Below are 20,067 nucleotides of genomic sequence, written 5' to 3'. Positions count from 1 at the left end.
AAAATTCTTACTCTTCATTTCAACTTTAAAAATATCCCAAAAGGGAAGTGCACCGTTCCCAGAGGCACTGCAATACTGGGTCGATGCGTGGAGTGGACGGAGCAAGCCCCTATTCCATCTCCCTGTTCCAAAAATCAATTTAATATATGGTCCCTAGATAAGGGACGTATCAGATATTAAACTGATAAGAACAGATACTACACTTGATCTTAGCCAAAAGGCCGAGAAGCGATACCTCCCAACTGTTTGAACCTTTTCGCACCCTGCAGCCCCTCTCTCCATTCAGTTGCACAAAGTGGCTGCAAAGCCCGACTCGCCTGCCCCTCTGCAGCCTTGCCGTCGTCTTGGGACCATTTCCCATTTTGTTCGCCACATGTTGCTTTCTCCCCTCCTTTTCAGTCAAACTTCATCATGGATATGTAGACTTGTTGGTGCTCCACCAATCATAGAGGAGAGAGGTGTGCTTATCCGCACCCACGTCACCGGCTTAGCAGGCAGCTGCGAAAGGCAGGCCTCGTAAAGCAGTTCTTTGTCACGCCGGCTGTCAAGGGTCACTTGCTTTCCCAGCCCTGACCTTGCAGTCCCACGACGAGCTGCAAACGAGCGACTCGGCCGGCCATTCGGGCGCGTTAGCGATCCTCGGCGTACCCAGCTTGACGCGAGGCGCGGACCCGATTCCATCAAGTGAAGCAGACAAATAGTTCCTTTTCCCCTGCTTCCGCTCGTGGGGGCTTGACTGTGCGCTTCCTCGTCTTGTACGTACGATCGTGCCCCTCGGGAGCAGGAGTAGACCACTCAGCCCCTCAATCCTGTTCTGCCATTGGTCTAGAGCGTGGCCACCCTGACTGCAGGTTGGACGACCATCCACTTTCCTGCTTCCTTGCTCCTCGTGCATCCCCCTTCTTCGCCCTCGTACGGAAGGACGTTCGCAGTCTCTGCTCACGCCGCCGCCCTTTAAGGGAGTGTGATAGTACAGATTCGATCACCGATGTCTATATTTACATATGTACAGATGATAGTGTAGGATGACTGTGATTGGCTGAGAGTGTAGCCACACCTACTGGCAGCTCTTAAAGGACTGCTCCTAGCCAGACCAGGTCACTCTGGACTGGTCGACCTACTTGTGATATGCTCCATTCTTTTAGCGTCTCAGCGTAGACTTCAAGGGGTCCCTACCGTCGACCAACCGTAACACCTACATCCTTACGGCCATCGACGAGTACTCCCGCTTCCCGTTCGCTGTGCCCTGCTCGGACATGACTGCCTCCTCAGTTATAGAGGCCCTGCACACCATCTTGGCCATCTTCGGGTACCCCAGTTACATCCACAGTGACAGGGAGTCCTCGTTTATGAGTGCGGAGCTGCGGCAGTACCTTCTGGAGCGTGGCATTGCTTCAAGCAGGACCACCGGCTATAACCCATGCGGCAATGGGCAAGTCGAAAGAGAGAATGCCACCGTCTGCAAAGCGGTTACGCTTGCCCTCCGGTCCAAAGGTCTCCCCACCTCTCGCTGGCAGGATGCGCTCACTGGTGCCCGACACTCCATCCGCTGCTTCCTATGCCCGGCGACCAATGCCACCCCTCCCCCCCCACCCCCCAATGAAAGGATGTTCTCTTTCCCGAAGAAATCCGAGTCGGGTACGACCAAACCAGCATGGCTCACGGTTTCCGGTCCAGTCCTTTTGCGACGCCACGTCCGGTACTCTAAGAACGGCCCCTTGGTTGACCGAGTGACTCTGCTCCATGCGAACTCACATGATGCCTACATTGAGTACCCGGACGGACGGGAGGACACAGTCTCGATAAGGGACCTAGCAAAGCCGGATCAGGTGCAGCAGTGCCTTTCACCCAACCTCTCCCTATTCCTTCTCCCCCAGGTCATGTGCTTGAACAGAGGAACCAGCACCACCCCACCAGCTCAGGCCAGATTGTCGACAACGCCATTGCGGAATTGAACGAAGCAGTGGCCGCTCCCTACGGGCCTGCCGGCGACATGACTCCGGCGACTCCAATCCCGGCGCCACGGCGGTCACGACCGGTACAGCCTCGAACCTCCATTCACCCTGGGGTCGGTTCTCAAAGAAGGGGTGAATGTGATAGGACAGATTCTATCACCAATGAGTATATGTACAGATTGTCGTGTTGGATGACTGTGATTGTCTGAGAGTGTAGCCACACCTACTGGCAAGTCTTCAAGGACTGCTCCTAGCCAGACCAGGTCATTCTGGACTGGTCGACCTACTTGTGATATGCTCCAGTCTTTTAATTAATAAAAGCCTTGGTTTGGATCAACACCTCTTTGGTTCTTTCGACGCGCATCACAGAGAGTGAGTTTAGGTAACTGACATCTACCACCATGAACTTCCCAGCTTCCTTCACATTGGTCGGAACGTTCCCCCACCCACACCCTCAAAGTAACGATAGCGACATTCCTGGCCTCGAGCTACTCGGTTACATTCAGGCTCCTTTCCCTGTCTGTTTGGTTCGCTCACCTTCCAAGTGCTCTCAATAAGAAAGATCCCAAAATTCAAGAGATATGGAGTGTGTTGTATGGAAAGGCCCAAAATGGCTGTCTTCTGGTAATGCGGACGGCGAGAATTGTGCACCGTGAAGAAGGGGTCAGGCCAGAAAGGAGACCTGTACATCCTTACCTCCTCGATGTAAAATGGAACAATTTTTTAAAAATTGATACGTACCTGAAAGAAGGTGTGTGTGTGTGTGTGTGTGTGTGTGTGTGTGTATGTGGCAGAAATGGTCATTTTGCGTTGGAGGCCAAGTGAGTGTCGCGCGCCATACGCACACGGCATGCAATGAAAGTCGATAGAGACTGCGTTCAATGCGACTGCGAGAAAAGTGACACAAAGCTGCAAACACAGAGAGAGAGAGAGAGTGAGAGAGAAAATTCTTACTCTTCATTTCAACTTTAAAAATATCCCAAAAGGGAAGTGCACCGTTCCCAGAGGCACTGCAATACTGGGTCGATGCGTGGAGTGGACGGAGCAAGCCCCTATTCCATCTCCCTGTTCCAAAAATCAATTTAATATATGGTCCCTAGATAAGGGACGTATCAGATATTAAACTGATAAGAACAGATACTACACTTGATCTTAGCCAAAAGGCCGAGAAGCGATACCTCCCAACTGTTTGAACCTTTTCGCACCCTGCAGCCCCTCTCTCCATTCAGTTGCACAAAGTGGCTGCAAAGCCCGACTCGCCTGCCCCTCTGCAGCCTTGCCGTCGTCTTGGGACCATTTCCCATTTTGTTCGCCACATGTTGCTTTCTCCCCTCCTTTTCAGTCAAACTTCATCATGGATATGTAGACTTGTTGGTGCTCCACCAATCATAGAGGAGAGAGGTGTGCTTATCCGCACCCACGTCACCGGCTTAGCAGGCAGCTGCGAAAGGCAGGCCTCGTAAAGCAGTTCTTTGTCACGCCGGCTGTCAAGGGTCACTTGCTTTCCCAGCCCTGACCTTGCAGTCCCACGACGAGCTGCAAACGAGCGACTCGGCCGGCCATTCGGGCGCGTTAGCGATCCTCGGCGTACCCAGCTTGACGCGAGGCGCGGACCCGATTCCATCAAGTGAAGCAGACAAATAGTTCCTTTTCCCCTGCTTCCGCTCGTGGGGGCTTGACTGTGCGCTTCCTCGTCTTGTACGTACGATCGTGCCCCTCGGGAGCAGGAGTAGACCACTCAGCCCCTCAATCCTGTTCTGCCATTGGTCTAGAGCGTGGCCACCCTGACTGCAGGTTGGACGACCTTCCACTTTCCTGCTTCCTTGCTCCTCGTGCATCCCCCTTCTTCGCCCTCGTACGGAAGGACGTTCGCAGTCTCTGCTCACGCCGCCGCCCTTTAAGGGAGTGTGATAGTACAGATTCGATCACCGATGTCTATATTTACATATGTACAGATGATAGTGTAGGATGACTGTGATTGGCTGAGAGTGTAGCCACACCTACTGGCAGCTCTTAAAGGACTGCTCCTAGCCAGACCAGGTCACTCTGGACTGGTCGACCTACTTGTGATATGCTCCATTCTTTTAGCGTCTCAGCGTAGACTTCAAGGGGTCCCTACCGTCGACCAACCGTAACACCTACATCCTTACGGCCATCGACGAGTACTCCCGCTTCCCGTTCGCTGTGCCCTGCTCGGACATGACTGCCTCCTCAGTTATAGAGGCCCTGCACACCATCTTGGCCATCTTCGGGTACCCCAGTTACATCCACAGTGACAGGGAGTCCTCGTTTATGAGTGCGGAGCTGCGGCAGTACCTTCTGGAGCGTGGCATTGCTTCAAGCAGGACCACCGGCTATAACCCATGCGGCAATGGGCAAGTCGAAAGAGAGAATGCCACCGTCTGCAAAGCGGTTACGCTTGCCCTCCGGTCCAAAGGTCTCCCCACCTCTCGCTGGCAGGATGCGCTCACTGGTGCCCGACACTCCATCCGCTGCTTCCTATGCCCGGCGACCAATGCCACCCCTCCCCCCCCACCCCCCAATGAAAGGATGTTCTCTTTCCCGAAGAAATCCGAGTCGGGTACGACCAAACCAGCATGGCTCACGGTTTCCGGTCCAGTCCTTTTGCGACGCCACGTCCGGTACTCTAAGAACGGCCCCTTGGTTGACCGAGTGACTCTGCTCCATGCGAACTCACATGATGCCTACATTGAGTACCCGGACGGACGGGAGGACACAGTCTCGATAAGGGACCTAGCAAAGCCGGATCAGGTGCAGCAGTGCCTTTCACCCAACCTCTCCCTATTCCTTCTCCCCCAGGTCATGTGCTTGAACAGAGGAACCAGCACCACCCCACCAGCTCAGGCCAGATTGTCGACAACGCCATTGCGGAATTGAACGAAGCAGTGGCCGCTCCCTACGGGCCTGCCGGCGACATGACTCCGGCGACTCCAATCCCGGCGCCACGGCGGTCACGACCGGTACAGCCTCGAACCTCCATTCACCCTGGGGTCGGTTCTCAAAGAAGGGGTGAATGTGATAGGACAGATTCTATCACCAATGAGTATATGTACAGATTGTCGTGTTGGATGACTGTGATTGTCTGAGAGTGTAGCCACACCTACTGGCAAGTCTTCAAGGACTGCTCCTAGCCAGACCAGGTCATTCTGGACTGGTCGACCTACTTGTGATATGCTCCAGTCTTTTAATTAATAAAAGCCTTGGTTTGGATCAACACCTCTTTGGTTCTTTCGACGCGCATCACAGAGAGTGAGTTTAGGTAACTGACATCTACCACCATGAACTTCCCAGCTTCCTTCACATTGGTCGGAACGTTCCCCCACCCACACCCTCAAAGTAACGATAGCGACATTCCTGGCCTCGAGCTACTCGGTTACATTCAGGCTCCTTTCCCTGTCTGTTTGGTTCGCTCACCTTCCAAGTGCTCTCAATAAGAAAGATCCCAAAATTCAAGAGATATGGAGTGTGTTGTATGGAAAGGCCCAAAATGGCTGTCTTCTGGTAATGCGGACGGCGAGAATTGTGCACCGTGAAGAAGGGGTCAGGCCAGAAAGGAGACCTGTACATCCTTACCTCCTCGATGTAAAATGGAACAATTTTTTAAAAATTGATACGTACCTGAAAGAAGGTGTGTGTGTGTGTGTGTGTGTGTGTGTGTGTGTGTGTGTGTATGTGGCAGAAATGGTCATCTTGCGTTGGAGGCCAAGTGAGTGTCGCGCGCCATACGCACACGGCATGCAATGAAAGTCGATAGAGACTGCGTTCAATGCGACTGCGAGAAAAGTGACACAAAGCTGCAAACACAGAGAGAGAGAGAGAGAGAGAGAGAGAGAGAGAGTGAGAGTGAGAGAGAAAATTCTTACTCTTCATTTCAACTTTAAAAATATCCCAAAAGGGAAGTGCACCGTTCCCAGAGGCACTGCAATACTGGGTCGATGCGTGGAGTGGACGGAGCAAGCCCCTATTCCATCTCCCTGTTCCAAAAATCAATTTAATATATGGTCCCTAGATAAGGGACGTATCAGATATTAAACTGATAAGAACAGATACTACACTTGATCTTAGCCAAAAGGCCGAGAAGCGATACCTCCCAACTGTTTGAACCTTTTCGCACCCTGCAGCCCCTCTCTCCATTCAGTTGCACAAAGTGGCTGCAAAGCCCGACTCGCCTGCCCCTCTGCAGCCTTGCCGTCGTCTTGGGACCATTTCCCATTTTGTTCGCCACATGTTGCTTTCTCCCCTCCTTTTCAGTCAAACTTCATCATGGATATGTAGACTTGTTGGTGCTCCACCAATCATAGAGGAGAGAGGTGTGCTTATCCGCACCCACGTCACCGGCTTAGGCAGGCAGCTGCGAAAGGCAGGCCTCGTAAAGCAGTTCTTTGTCACGCCGGCTGTCAAGGGTCACTTGCTTTCCCAGCCCTGACCTTGCAGTCCCACGACGAGCTGCAAACGAGCGACTCGGCCGGCCATTCGGGCGCGTTAGCGATCCTCGGCGTACCCAGCTTGACGCGAGGCGCGGACCCGATTCCATCAAGTGAAGCAGACAAATAGTTCCTTTTCCCCTGCTTCCGCTCGTGGGGGCTTGACTGTGCGCTTCCTCGTCTTGTACGTACGATCGTGCCCCTCGGGAGCAGGAGTAGACCACTCAGCCCCTCAATCCTGTTCTGCCATTGGTCTAGAGCGTGGCCACCCTGACTGCAGGTTGGACGACCTTCCACTTTCCTGCTTCCTTGCTCCTCGTGCATCCCCTTCTTCGCCCTCGTACGGAAGGACGTTCGCAGTCTCTGCTCACGCCGCCGCCCTTTAAGGGAGTGTGATAGTACAGATTCGATCACCGATGTCTATATTTACATATGTACAGATGATAGTGTAGGATGACTGTGATTGGCTGAGAGTGTAGCCACACCTACTGGCAGCTCTTAAAGGACTGCTCCTAGCCAGACCAGGTCACTCTGGACTGGTCGACCTACTTGTGATATGCTCCATTCTTTTAGCGTCTCAGCGTAGACTTCAAGGGGTCCCTACCGTCGACCAACCGTAACACCTACATCCTTACGGCCATCGACGAGTACTCCCGCTTCCCGTTCGCTGTGCCCTGCTCGGACATGACTGCCTCCTCAGTTATAGAGGCCCTGCACACCATCTTGGCCATCTTCGGGTACCCCAGTTACATCCACAGTGACAGGGAGTCCTCGTTTATGAGTGCGGAGCTGCGGCAGTACCTTCTGGAGCGTGGCATTGCTTCAAGCAGGACCACCGGCTATAACCCATGCGGCAATGGGCAAGTCGAAAGAGAGAATGCCACCGTCTGCAAAGCGGTTACGCTTGCCCTCCGGTCCAAAGGTCTCCCCACCTCTCGCTGGCAGGATGCGCTCACTGGTGCCCGACACTCCATCCGCTGCTTCCTATGCCCGGCGACCAATGCCACCCCTCCCCCCCCACCCCCCAATGAAAGGATGTTCTCTTTCCCGAAGAAATCCGAGTCGGGTACGACCAAACCAGCATGGCTCACGGGTTTCCGGTCCAGTCCTTTTGCGACGCCACGTCCGGTACTCTAAGAACGGCCCCTTGGTTGACCGAGTGACTCTGCTCCATGCGAACTCACATGATGCCTACATTGAGTACCCGGACGGACGGGAGGACACAGTCTCGATAAGGGACCTAGCAAAGCCGGATCAGGTGCAGCAGTGCCTTTCACCCAACCTCTCCCTATTCCTTCTCCCCCAGGTCATGTGCTTGAACAGAGGAACCAGCACCACCCCACCAGCTCAGGCCAGATTGTCGACAACGCCATTGCGGAATTGAACGAAGCAGTGGCCGCTCCCTACGGGCCTGCCGGCGACATGACTCCGGCGACTCCAATCCCGGCGCCACGGCGGTCACGACCGGTACAGCCTCGAACCTCCATTCACCCTGGGGTCGGTTCTCAAAGAAGGGGTGAATGTGATAGGACAGATTCTATCACCAATGAGTATATGTACAGATTGTCGTGTTGGATGACTGTGATTGTCTGAGAGTGTAGCCACACCTACTGGCAAGTCTTCAAGGACTGCTCCTAGCCAGACCAGGTCATTCTGGACTGGTCGACCTACTTGTGATATGCTCCAGTCTTTTAATTAATAAAAGCCTTGGTTTGGATCAACACCTCTTTGGTTCTTTCGACGCGCATCACAGAGAGTGAGTTTAGGTAACTGACATCTACCACCATGAACTTCCCAGCTTCCTTCACATTGGTCGGAACGTTCCCCCACCCACACCCTCAAAGTAACGATAGCGACATTCCTGGCCTCGAGCTACTCGGTTACATTCAGGCTCCTTTCCCTGTCTGTTTGGTTCGCTCACCTTCCAAGTGCTCTCAATAAGAAAGATCCCAAAATTCAAGAGATATGGAGTGTGTTGTATGGAAAGGCCCAAAATGGCTGTCTTCTGGTAATGCGGACGGCGAGAATTGTGCACCGTGAAGAAGGGGTCAGGCCAGAAAGGAGACCTGTACATCCTTACCTCCTCGATGTAAAATGGAACAATTTTTTAAAAATTGATACGTACCTGAAAGAAGGTGTGTGTGTGTGTGTGTGTGTGTGTGTGTGTGTATGTGGCAGAAATGGTCATTTTGCGTTGGAGGCCAAGTGAGTGTCGCGCGCCATACGCACACGGCATGCAATGAAAGTCGATAGAGACTGCGTTCAATGCGACTGCGAGAAAAGTGACACAAAGCTGCAAACACAGAGAGAGAGAGAGAGTGAGAGAGAAAATTCTTACTCTTCATTTCAACTTTAAAAATATCCCAAAAGGGAAGTGCACCGTTCCCAGAGGCACTGCAATACTGGGTCGATGCGTGGAGTGGACGGAGCAAGCCCCTATTCCATCTCCCTGTTCCAAAAATCAATTTAATATATGGTCCCTAGATAAGGGACGTATCAGATATTAAACTGATAAGAACAGATACTACACTTGATCTTAGCCAAAAGGCCGAGAAGCGATACCTCCCAACTGTTTGAACCTTTTCGCACCCTGCAGCCCCTCTCTCCATTCAGTTGCACAAAGTGGCTGCAAAGCCCGACTCGCCTGCCCCTCTGCAGCCTTGCCGTCGTCTTGGACCATTTCCCATTTTGTTCGCCACATGTTGCTTTCTCCCCTCCTTTTCAGTCAAACTTCATCATGGATATGTAGACTTGTTGGTGCTCCACCAATCATAGAGGAGAGAGGTGTGCTTATCCGCACCCACGTCACCGGCTTAGCAGGCAGCTGCGAAAGGCAGGCCTCGTAAAGCAGTTCTTTGTCACGCCGGCTGTCAAGGGTCACTTGCTTTCCCAGCCCTGACCTTGCAGTCCCACGACGAGCTGCAAACGAGCGACTCGGCCGGCCATTCGGGCGCGTTAGCGATCCTCGGCGTACCCAGCTTGACGCGAGGCGCGGACCCGATTCCATCAAGTGAAGCAGACAAATAGTTCCTTTTCCCCTGCTTCCGCTCGTGGGGGCTTGACTGTGCGCTTCCTCGTCTTGTACGTACGATCGTGCCCCTCGGGAGCAGGAGTAGACCACTCAGCCCCTCAATCCTGTTCTGCCATTGGTCTAGAGCGTGGCCACCCTGACTGCAGGTTGGACGACCTTCCACTTTCCTGCTTCCTTGCTCCTCGTGCATCCCCCTTCTTCGCCCTCGTACGGAAGGACGTTCGCAGTCTCTGCTCACGCCGCCGCCCTTTAAGGGAGTGTGATAGTACAGATTCGATCACCGATGTCTATATTTACATATGTACAGATGATAGTGTAGGATGACTGTGATTGGCTGAGAGTGTAGCCACACCTACTGGTAGCTCTTAAAGGACTGCTCCTAGCCAGACCAGGTCACTCTGGACTGGTCGACCTACTTGTGATATGCTCCATTCTTTTAGCGTCTCAGCGTAGACTTCAAGGGGTCCCTACCGTCGACCAACCGTAACACCTACATCCTTACGGCCATCGACGAGTACTCCCGCTTCCCGTTCGCTGTGCCCTGCTCGGACATGACTGCCTCCTCAGTTATAGAGGCCCTGCACACCATCTTGGCCATCTTCGGGTACCCCAGTTACATCCACAGTGACAGGGAGTCCTCGTTTATGAGTGCGGAGCTGCGGCAGTACCTTCTGGAGCGTGGCATTGCTTCAAGCAGGACCACCGGCTATAACCCATGCGGCAATGGGCAAGTCGAAAGAGAGAATGCCACCGTCTGCAAAGCGGTTACGCTTGCCCTCCGGTCCAAAGGTCTCCCCACCTCTCGCTGGCAGGATGCGCTCACTGGTGCCCGACACTCCATCCGCTGCTTCCTATGCCCGGCGACCAATGCCACCCCTCCCCCCCCACCCCCCAATGAAAGGATGTTCTCTTTCCCGAAGAAATCCGAGTCGGGTACGACCAAACCAGCATGGCTCACGGTTTCCGGTCCAGTCCTTTTGCGACGCCACGTCCGGTACTCTAAGAACGGCCCCTTGGTTGACCGAGTGACTCTGCTCCATGCGAACTCACATGATGCCTACATTGAGTACCCGGACGGACGGGAGGACACAGTCTCGATAAGGGACCTAGCAAAGCCGGATCAGGTGCAGCAGTGCCTTTCACCCAACCTCTCCCTATTCCTTCTCCCCCAGGTCATGTGCTTGAACAGAGGAACCAGCACCACCCCACCAGCTCAGGCCAGATTGTCGACAACGCCATTGCGGAATTGAACGAAGCAGTGGCCGCTCCCTACGGGCCTGCCGGCGACATGACTCCGGCGACTCCAATCCCGGCGCCACGGCGGTCACGACCGGTACAGCCTCGAACCTCCATTCACCCTGGGGTCGGTTCTCAAAGAAGGGGTGAATGTGATAGGACAGATTCTATCACCAATGAGTATATGTACAGATTGTCGTGTTGGATGACTGTGATTGTCTGAGAGTGTAGCCACACCTACTGGCAAGTCTTCAAGGACTGCTCCTAGCCAGACCAGGTCATTCTGGACTGGTCGACCTACTTGTGATATGCTCCAGTCTTTTAATTAATAAAAGCCTTGGTTTGGATCAACACCTCTTTGGTTCTTTCGACGCGCATCACAGAGAGTGAGTTTAGGTAACTGACATCTACCACCATGAACTTCCCAGCTTCCTTCACATTGGTCGGAACGTTCCCCCACCCACACCCTCAAAGTAACGATAGCGACATTCCTGGCCTCGAGCTACTCGGTTACATTCAGGCTCCTTTCCCTGTCTGTTTGGTTCGCTCACCTTCCAAGTGCTCTCAATAAGAAAGATCCCAAAATTCAAGAGATATGGAGTGTGTTGTATGGAAAGGCCCAAAATGGCTGTCTTCTGGTAATGCGGACGGCGAGAATTGTGCACCGTGAAGAAGGGGTCAGGCCAGAAAGGAGCCCTGTACATCCTTACCTCCTCGATGTAAAATGGAACAATTTTTTTAAAATTGATACGTACCTGAAAGAAGGTGTGTGTGTGTGTGTGTGTGTGTGTGTGTGTGTGTATGTGGCAGAAATGGTCATCTTGCGTTGGAGGCCAAGTGAGTGTCGCGCGCCATACGCACACGGCATGCAATGAAAGTCGATAGATACTGCGTTCAATGCGACTGCGAGAAAAGTGACACAAAGCTGCAAACACAGAGAGAGAGAGAGAGAGAGAGAGAGAGAGAGAGAGAGAAAATTCTTACTCTTCATTTCAACTTTAAAAATATCCCAAAAGGGAAGTGCACCGTTCCCAGAGGCACTGCAATACTGGGTCGATGCGTGGAGTGGACGGAGCAAGCCCCTATTCCATCTCCCTGTTCCAAAAATCAATTTAATATATGGTCCCTAGATAAGGGACGTATCAGATATTAAACTGATAAGAACAGATACTACACTTGATCTTAGCCAAAAGGCGGAGAAGCGATACCTCCCAACTGTTTGAACCTTTTCGCACCCTGCAGCCCCTCTCTCCATTCAGTTGCACAAAGTGGCTGCAAAGCCCGACTCGCCTGCCCCTCTGCAGCCTTGCCGTCGTCTTGGGACCATTTCCCATTTTGTTCGCCACATGTTGCTTTCTCCCCTCCTTTTCAGTCAAACTTCATCATGGATATGTAGACTTGTTGGTGCTCCACCAATCATAGAGGAGAGAGGTGTGCTTATCCGCACCCACGTCACCGGCTTAGCAGGCAGCTGCGAAAGGCAGGCCTCGTAAAGCAGTTCTTTGTCACGCCGGCTGTCAAGGGTCACTTGCTTTCCCAGCCCTGACCTTGCAGTCCCACGACGAGCTGCAAACGAGCGACTCGGCCGGCCATTCGGGCGCGTTAGCGATCCTCGGCGTACCCAGCTTGACGCGAGGCGCGGACCCGATTCCATCAAGTGAAGCAGACAAATAGTTCCTTTTCCCCTGCTTCCGCTCGTGGGGGCTTGACTGTGCGCTTCCTCGTCTTGTACGTACGATCGTGCCCCTCGGGAGCAGGAGTAGACCACTCAGCCCCTCAATCCTGTTCTGCCATTGGTCTAGAGCGTGGCCACCCTGACTGCAGGTTGGACGACCTTCCACTTTCCTGCTTCCTTGCTCCTCGTGCATCCCCCTTCTTCGCCCTCGTACGGAAGGACGTTCGCAGTCTCTGCTCACGCCGCCGCCCTTTAAGGGAGTGTGATAGTACAGATTCGATCACCGATGTCTATATTTACATATGTACAGATGATAGTGTAGGATGACTGTGATTGGCTGAGAGTGTAGCCACACCTACTGGCAGCTCTTAAAGGACTGCTCCTAGCCAGACCAGGTCACTCTGGACTGGTCGACCTACTTGTGATATGCTCCATTCTTTTAGCGTCTCAGCGTAGACTTCAAGGGGTCCCTACCGTCGACCAACCGTAACACCTACATCCTTACGGCCATCGACGAGTACTCCCGCTTCCCGTTCGCTGTGCCCTGCTCGGACATGACTGCCTCCTCAGTTATAGAGGCCCTGCACACCATCTTGGCCATCTTCGGGTACCCCAGTTACATCCACAGTGACAGGGAGTCCTCGTTTATGAGTGCGGAGCTGCGGCAGTACCTTCTGGAGCGTGGCATTGCTTCAAGCAGGACCACCGGCTATAACCCATGCGGCAATGGGCAAGTCGAAAGAGAGAATGCCACCGTCTGCAAAGCGGTTACGCTTGCCCTCCGGTCCAAAGGTCTCCCCACCTCTCGCTGGCAGGATGCGCTCACTGGTGCCCGACACTCCATCCGCTGCTTCCTATGCCCGGCGACCAATGCCACCCCTCCCCCCCCACCCCCCAATGAAAGGATGTTCTCTTTCCCGAAGAAATCCGAGTCGGGTACGACCAAACCAGCATGGCTCACGGTTTCCGGTCCAGTCCTTTTGCGACGCCACGTCCGGTACTCTAAGAACGGCCCCTTGGTTGACCGAGTGACTCTGCTCCATGCGAACTCACATGATGCCTACATTGAGTACCCGGACGGACGGGAGGACACAGTCTCGATAAGGGACCTAGCAAAGCCGGATCAGGTGCAGCAGTGCCTTTCACCCAACCTCTCCCTATTCCTTCTCCCCCAGGTCATGTGCTTGAACAGAGGAACCAGCACCACCCCACCAGCTCAGGCCAGATTGTCGACAACGCCATTGCGGAATTGAACGAAGCAGTGGCCGCTCCCTACGGGCCTGCCGGCGACATGACTCCGGCGACTCCAATCCCGGCGCCACGGCGGTCACGACCGGTACAGCCTCGAACCTCCATTCACCCTGGGGTCGGTTCTCAAAGAAGGGGTGAATGTGATAGGACAGATTCTATCACCAATGAGTATATGTACAGATTGTCGTGTTGGATGACTGTGATTGTCTGAGAGTGTAGCCACACCTACTGGCAAGTCTTCAAGGACTGCTCCTAGCCAGACCAGGTCATTCTGGACTGGTCGACCTACTTGTGATATGCTCCAGTCTTTTAATTAATAAAAGCCTTGGTTTGGATCAACACCTCTTTGGTTCTTTCGACGCGCATCACAGAGAGTGAGTTTAGGTAACTGACATCTACCACCATGAACTTCCCAGCTTCCTTCACATTGGTCGGAACGTTCCCCCACCCACACCCTCAAAGTAACGATAGCGACATTCCTGGCCTCGAGCTACTCGGTTACATTCAGGCTCCTTTCCCTGTCTGTTTGGTTCGCTCACCTTCCAAGTGCTCTCAATAAGAAAGATCCCAAAATTCAAGAGATATGGAGTGTGTTGTATGGAAAGGCCCAAAATGGCTGTCTTCTGGTAATGCGGACGGCGAGAATTGTGCACCGTGAAGAAGGGGTCAGGCCAGAAAGGAGACCTGTACATCCTTACCTCCTCGATGTAAAATGGAACAATTTTTTAAAAATTGATACGTACCTGAAAGAAGGTGTGTGTGTTTGTGTGTGTGTGTGTGTATGTGGCAGAAATGGTCATCTTGCGTTGGAGGCCAAGTGAGTGTCGCGCGCCATACGCACACGGCATGCAATGAAAGTCGATAGATACTGCGTTCAATGCGACTGCGAGAAAAGTGACACAAAGCTGCAAACACAGAGAGAGAGAGAGAGAGAGAGAGAGAGAGAGAGAGAGAGAGAGAGAGAGAGAAAATTCTTACTCTTCATTTCAACTTTAAAAATATCCCAAAAGGGAAGTGCACCGTTCCCAGAGGCACTGCAATACTGGGTCGATGCGTGGAGTGGACAGAGCAAGCCCCTATTCCATCTCCCTGTTCCAAAAATCAATTTAATATATGGTCCCTAGATAAGGGACGTATCAGATATTAAACTGATAAGAACAGATACTACACTTGATCTTAGCCAAAAGGCCGAGAAGCGATACCTCCCAACTGTTTGAACCTTTTCGCACCCTGCAGCCCCTCTCTCCATTCAGTTGCACAAAGTGGCTGCAAAGCCCGACTCGCCTGCCCCTCTGCAGCCTTGCCGTCGTCTTGGGACCATTTCCCATTTTGTTCGCCACATGTTGCTTTCTCCCCTCCTTTTCAGTCAAACTTCATCATGGATATGTAGACTTGTTGGTGCTCCACCAATCATAGAGGAGAGAGGTGTGCTTATCCGCACCCACGTCACCGGCTTAGCAGGCAGGCCTCGTAAAGCAGTTCTTTGTCACGCCGGCTGTCAAGGGTCACTTGCTTTCCCAGCCCTGACCTTGCAGTCCCACGACGAGCTGGAAACGAGCGACTCGGCCTGCCATTCGGGTGTGTTAGCGATCCTCGTCGTACCCAGCTTGACGCGAGACGCGGACCCGATTTCATCACGTGAAGGAGACAAATAGTTCCTTTTCCCCTGCTTCCGCTCGTAGGGGCTTGACTGTGCTCTTCCTTGTCTTGTACGTACGATCGTACCCCTCGGGAGCATGAGTAGACCACTCAGACCCTCAATCCTGTTCTGCCATTGGTCGAGAGCGTGGCCACCCTGACTGCAGGTTGGACGACCTTCCACTTTCCAGCTTCCTTGCTCCTCGTGCATCCCCCTTCTTCGCCCACGTACGGAAGGTCGTTTGCAGTCTCTGCTCACACCGGCACCCTTTAAGGGAGTGTGATAGTTCAAATTCTATCACCTATAGAATGTACATATGGTAGTGTAGGATAACTGTGATTGGCTGAGAGTGTAGCCACACCTACTTGCAGGTCTTAAAGGATTGCTCCTAGCCAGACCAGGTCATTCTGAACTGGTTGACCTACTTGTTATATGCTCCAGTGTTTTAGCTAATTAAAGCCTTGGTTTGGATCTACAAGTCTTTGGTTCTTTCAGAGGGAGTGACTTTAGGTAACTGACATCAACCAGCATGAACTGTCCGGCTTCATTTGCATTGGTCGGAACGTTCCCCCTCCCCCAACACCACCCCCTCAAAGTAACGTTCGTGATACTCCTGGCCTCAAGATACTCGGTTGCATTCAGGCTCCTTTCTCTGTCTGTTTGGTTCACTCACCTTCCAAGTGCTCTCTATAAGAAAGCTCCCAAAATTCAACAGATATGGAGTGTGTTGTATGGAGAGGGTCAAAATGGCTGTCTGCTGGTAATGCGGACGTAGAGAATTGTGCACCATGAAGAAGTGGTCAGGCCAGAAATGACACTTGTATATCCTTACCTCCTCTGTGTGGTGGGAGAGCTGCGCTGACCCACGTGTGTTTTCAGGATGAAGAGTTCTTCAAATGCAGATGCTTGCAGTGAGACGTAGAGTTAGAGCCATTGGCACCTTGATGGCATAGCATTATTGCTGGACGAGCCTGCAGCAGCGTGCAATGTAAATCTGTAAACCAGGGAGAGACTTGATGTAAAATTTCACATTTTTTGAAAAAAAAACAGAAACTTTGGATGAGAAGGCACAAGAGGGGACTATGGGAAACTGTAAAGTTTGATACGTACCTGAAAGGTGTGTGTGTGTGTGGCCAGAAAGTGTCATGTTGTGTTGGAGCCCAAATCTGCGGCGCCCACGCAAGCGGCACGCAAAGAAAGCCTGTAGAGGAAGGTAGAGACAGCAATCTAAGAGACTGAAAGAAAAGTGACATCAAACTATTTAAAAAGAGAGAGATAGAGAGAGGAATTGTTTCTCTTTTCCATTTTGAAAATGTCCCAAAAGGGAAGTGCACTGTTCTCAGTGGCACTGCAATACTGGGTCGATGTGAGGAGTGGACGGAGAAAGCCCCTATTCCATCTCCCTGATCCAAAAATCAAGATAAGGGGCATATCAGATATTAAACTGATAAGAACAGATACTACTCAATCTCAACCAAAAGGCCGAGAAGCAAAATTTCCCAGCTTTTTGGACCCTTTGGCATGTTGCAGCCCCTCTCTCCATTCAGTTGCACAAAAGTGCCTGCAAAGCCCTAGCTTGCCTGCCCCTCTGCAACCTTGCCGTCTCCTTGGGACCATTTCTCATTTTGCTCACCACAAGTTGCTTTCTCCCCCTTCACAGTCAAACTTCTTAATGGATATGTAGACTTGTTGGTACTCCACCAATCAAAGAGGAGAGAGGTGTGCTTATCCACACGCACATCACTGGCACAGCAGGCTACTGAGGAAGGCAGGCTCGTAAAGCTGGTATTTGCTATCAAGGATGACTTGTTTTCCCAGCCCCGTCCTTGCAGCCCCACAACGACCTGTTGTGCCGCCGTCCAGTTTGGAAATGTGCGACTCGGCAGGTGTCTTATCGATCCTCAGCGTACCCAAGTCGAATTTGGAGTATTGTGTGGTTTTGGTCGTCAAACTACAGGTATCAGTAAGATTGAAAGAATATGGAGAAGATTTATTTGGATGTTGCTGGGTCTTCAGGAGTTGAGTGACGTGGAAAGATTAAACAGGTTAGGACTCTATTCCTTGGTGTGGGGAGATTTGATAGAGGTTTACAAAATTATGAGAGGTATAGAGAGTCACTGCTAGTCACCTCTTTCCATTCAGATTAGGTGAAGTAAATAGAAAAGGACATGCCCTTAGGATGAAAGGTTTAGGGGGAACTTTTTCCACTCAGAGAGTAGTGAGAGTCTGGAACAAGTTGCCATCTGACCTAGTAAATGTGGGCTCACTTTTAAGTCTGGAGGGTTATGGAATGGGTACAGGTCAATGGGACTAGTGGTATGATATTTTTGGCACAGACTAGAAGGGACAAATTCTAGGCAGGAGGTTAGGGGAGGAGTAGTAAGGGGGATGTGAGTGGGATCCAGTAGCAAGATCAGGACTCCAGTAGCAGTCTGCATCAGGAGCCATGCGGTTGGAGTCAAGATTTAGGAATCAGTGTCTGCAGCTCGGCATACTGGTACAGCTCTGAAATCGGCAGTTAAAGCATCAGGAGCTCCAGTGAGTAAGGGGTGGTGGTGGGGGGGGGGGGGGGAAGGTGGTCGGGGCTTGGTTTGGAGTTGGCAGCCACAGTGTCAGGAGCTCTGTTGGGTTGGTGGCTGGGGCCAGTGTTCGGGTCGGCGGCCGTGGTGTCAGGAGCTCTGGTGCTGGGGCTGGTGTACTGGTCAGTGCCCATGGCACAGAGGGAGAGCCATTCACACTTTTATGGCATTGCATTGTTCAGTGGTAGGGTTTTCAATGCAAAGGCTGGGCAAGTCCCATTGTTACTTTTTAAGGAAGGGATTGTCTATACCTTCTCACATTGCAGTCTTTTTTTAAAAATTTTTTATTTTTCACACCATAAATCACGTTAGCCATGATATACACTTTTTCTTTTTCACACATATACAGTGACTTTTTCTCTCCCCCCCCCCCCTCCTCCCAAGCCACCCCCCACCCCCCCCCCCCTCTCATCCATTTTAGGTATACAATCTAGGTTGCATTAAGCCAGTCAGACAATGTTGTCATTCAACAAAAATACACCAGAAATTCTACTGAGTCCATTCTTTTCTTTCCTTCTCCTTCCATCAACTTAGGTAATGTTTGTCCCCGGTAGGTTTTCGCTATTGTATTTAATGTAAGGCTCCCATACTTGTTCGAATATTTCAATATTTTTTCTTAAACTATATGTTATTTTTTCTAATGGAATACATTTATTCATTTCTATATACCATTGTTGTATTTTCAAATTATCTTCCAATTTCCAGGTTGACATAATACATTTTTTTGCTACGGCTAGGGCTATCTTAACAAATCTTTTTTGTGCATCCTCCAAATCAATTCCAAATTCTTTGTTTTTTATCACATTGCAGTCTTGATGAATTTCAACCACACCCTCCCGCTTTGCTGAAAGAAATGTCCCATCCTCTATTTACAAGTCAAACCCACCAGTCGTTTGCCTGTGCAATTTTTGGCTTTTCAACATCCTGATTTGGAATCAGTTTAAAGATGCCTTGAATTTGATGATCAGCAATTTTATTTCAATGAATGACAGATTGAGAATGAGCTTGAGTGGTATTTAGACTTTTAAAAGGATTGTGATTCAGCTTGGCACAAGAGACTGGCACGCAAAATTAGTTTTTGGCGGGCAGGAAGCCGAGAGTGGTCATTCATGGCTCCTGGTCAGATTGGCAAGAAATATAGTGGTAAGATACTGCTGTAAGGGAAGCCAACTGTTTACAATACATATTAATAGTTTTTAGACTGCAATGTCGGGAAAAATCATGGGGGAAAAAAATTAACATAATTACTGCCCATGCGATCGTTCACACTGGACCCTTTTTCAGAATTGGAAGTACTTGAGTGCAACGGTCCGGGGGTTAGACGTCCAGTAGTGTGGACGACCGTCAACAAATGTTTCTGGTACGATTTACACCGCAGGCTTCCTCCAAGAGGTTGTAGGGGTCCTGCAAGATAAATCGCAGGGCAGGAATTGACTCAAAATTCCTGCACAGTCCTTTTGAGTCTGCCCATGTAGCAGCAAAATTCCTGGATTGTGCCATTACATGCCTGCAGTCTAAAAGCCATAATGTTTGAATATCAAGATGAATTGCATGCAGTGCCTCTAAATTTGTAGATGTTGGTGGGGGGTGGGGCATGGAAAAGAGCAGTGCGAGCTGCAAAGAAGATTCCAAGCAGCTGCAGTGTGACTTAGCCTGGTGGGGCACGTGCACGGCAGATGGAGCACAATGCAGAGCAACATGGGGTGATCCATGGGGGTGGCAAGGTATCTACTGAATGGTGCAAATTAGGAAAAGGGGGGGGGAATGAAACAAGACATGGGTGGCATGAGGCATTGAAGGTCGGAATGCAGCTGGCACAGACAATGATGAAAGGAAATGGCATGTTGATGCTACAATTAGATGCAGATGGGATGGAGATACTTACACCTCTGCATTGTATTCCCTTGGACAAGGAGCCAACCTGCACTGCAAAGAAACAAGAAGGAGACTCACTGTCTGATGGTTTGAACAGTTGACCTGAATTTTATATTCAATGGGATTGAGGCTCCCTTCCCTTTCCTCCCACCCCTCCCCTCCCCCTCTTCCCCCTCAAGGCTCGGGTTAAGGACCCGCTGCCCTGTGTTCAATCACTGTCATGCAGACGACAACATTCCGAGCTAAAAGACCATTCAGTCCACCCCTCTTGTGCTGGGCCTCCCTGCACGCTACTTGGGGCCCTGAATGGCAGCAAAGGCTCGTCCCTTTTCCCGGGGCTGATCTTCCCCTCACCTTCCGACTCCATCGGAGCGCGGAGAT

General features: G+C 51.5%; 1 protein-coding gene, 6 non-coding genes and 1 pseudogene across 7 annotated transcripts; 1 reads left to right on the top strand and 7 right to left on the bottom strand.

Annotated features, from left to right (window-relative positions):
- Positions 1–42: 42 nt before the first annotated feature.
- On the bottom strand, positions 43–233 carry LOC138749080 (U2 spliceosomal RNA). Its single transcript, XR_011348398.1, has one exon. It is a non-coding gene; the product is annotated as a U2 spliceosomal RNA (small nuclear RNA).
- A 2,707-nt stretch (positions 234–2,940) lies between these two features.
- Positions 2,941–3,131, bottom strand: LOC138749079 (U2 spliceosomal RNA). Its single transcript, XR_011348397.1, has one exon. It is a non-coding gene; the product is annotated as a U2 spliceosomal RNA (small nuclear RNA).
- A 2,123-nt stretch (positions 3,132–5,254) lies between these two features.
- On the top strand, positions 5,255–8,112 carry LOC138748055 (uncharacterized). The gene is made up of 3 exons (XM_069907751.1): positions 5,255–5,397; positions 6,278–6,513; positions 7,707–8,112. Exons 1-3 carry the CDS (start codon positions 5,255–5,257, stop codon positions 7,991–7,993), a joined length of 666 nt encoding a protein of 221 aa, XP_069763852.1. The 3' UTR covers positions 7,994–8,112.
- On the bottom strand, positions 5,871–6,061 carry LOC138749078 (U2 spliceosomal RNA). The gene has a single exon (XR_011348396.1). It is a non-coding gene; the product is annotated as a U2 spliceosomal RNA (small nuclear RNA).
- A 657-nt stretch (positions 8,113–8,769) lies between the features above and the next one.
- LOC138749077 (U2 spliceosomal RNA) lies at positions 8,770–8,960 on the bottom strand. The gene has a single exon (XR_011348395.1). It is a non-coding gene; the product is annotated as a U2 spliceosomal RNA (small nuclear RNA).
- A 2,722-nt stretch (positions 8,961–11,682) lies between these two features.
- LOC138749093 (U2 spliceosomal RNA) lies at positions 11,683–11,873 on the bottom strand. Its single transcript, XR_011348410.1, has one exon. It is a non-coding gene; the product is annotated as a U2 spliceosomal RNA (small nuclear RNA).
- Positions 11,874–14,602: 2,729 nt separating this feature from the next.
- LOC138749092 (U2 spliceosomal RNA) lies at positions 14,603–14,793 on the bottom strand. The gene has a single exon (XR_011348409.1). It is a non-coding gene; the product is annotated as a U2 spliceosomal RNA (small nuclear RNA).
- A 1,762-nt stretch (positions 14,794–16,555) lies between these two features.
- LOC138749094 (U2 spliceosomal RNA) lies at positions 16,556–16,726 on the bottom strand (annotated as a pseudogene).
- Positions 16,727–20,067: the final 3,341 nt, after the last annotated feature.

The sequence above is a fragment of the Narcine bancroftii genome, chromosome 13 (genome assembly GCF_036971445.1).
Source record: "Narcine bancroftii isolate sNarBan1 chromosome 13, sNarBan1.hap1, whole genome shotgun sequence".
NCBI classification, from domain to species: Eukaryota; Metazoa; Chordata; class Chondrichthyes; order Torpediniformes; family Narcinidae; genus Narcine; species Narcine bancroftii.
Note: the sequence above shows the minus strand (reverse complement) of the source record. Positions and strands in the feature narration are given on the sequence as shown.

Coding starts and splice junctions, on each gene's coding strand:
- LOC138748055 (XM_069907751.1), top strand. CDS start 5,255: ATGAACTTCCCAGCTTCCTTCACATTGGTCGGAACGTTCCCCCACCCA. Junction 5,398..6,277: donor TTGGTTCGCTCACCTTCCAA/GTGCTCTCAATA, acceptor CACCAATCATAG/AGGAGAGAGGTGTGCTTATC. Junction 6,514..7,706: donor CGCGGACCCGATTCCATCAA/GTGAAGCAGACA, acceptor CTTCTCCCCCAG/GTCATGTGCTTGAACAGAGG.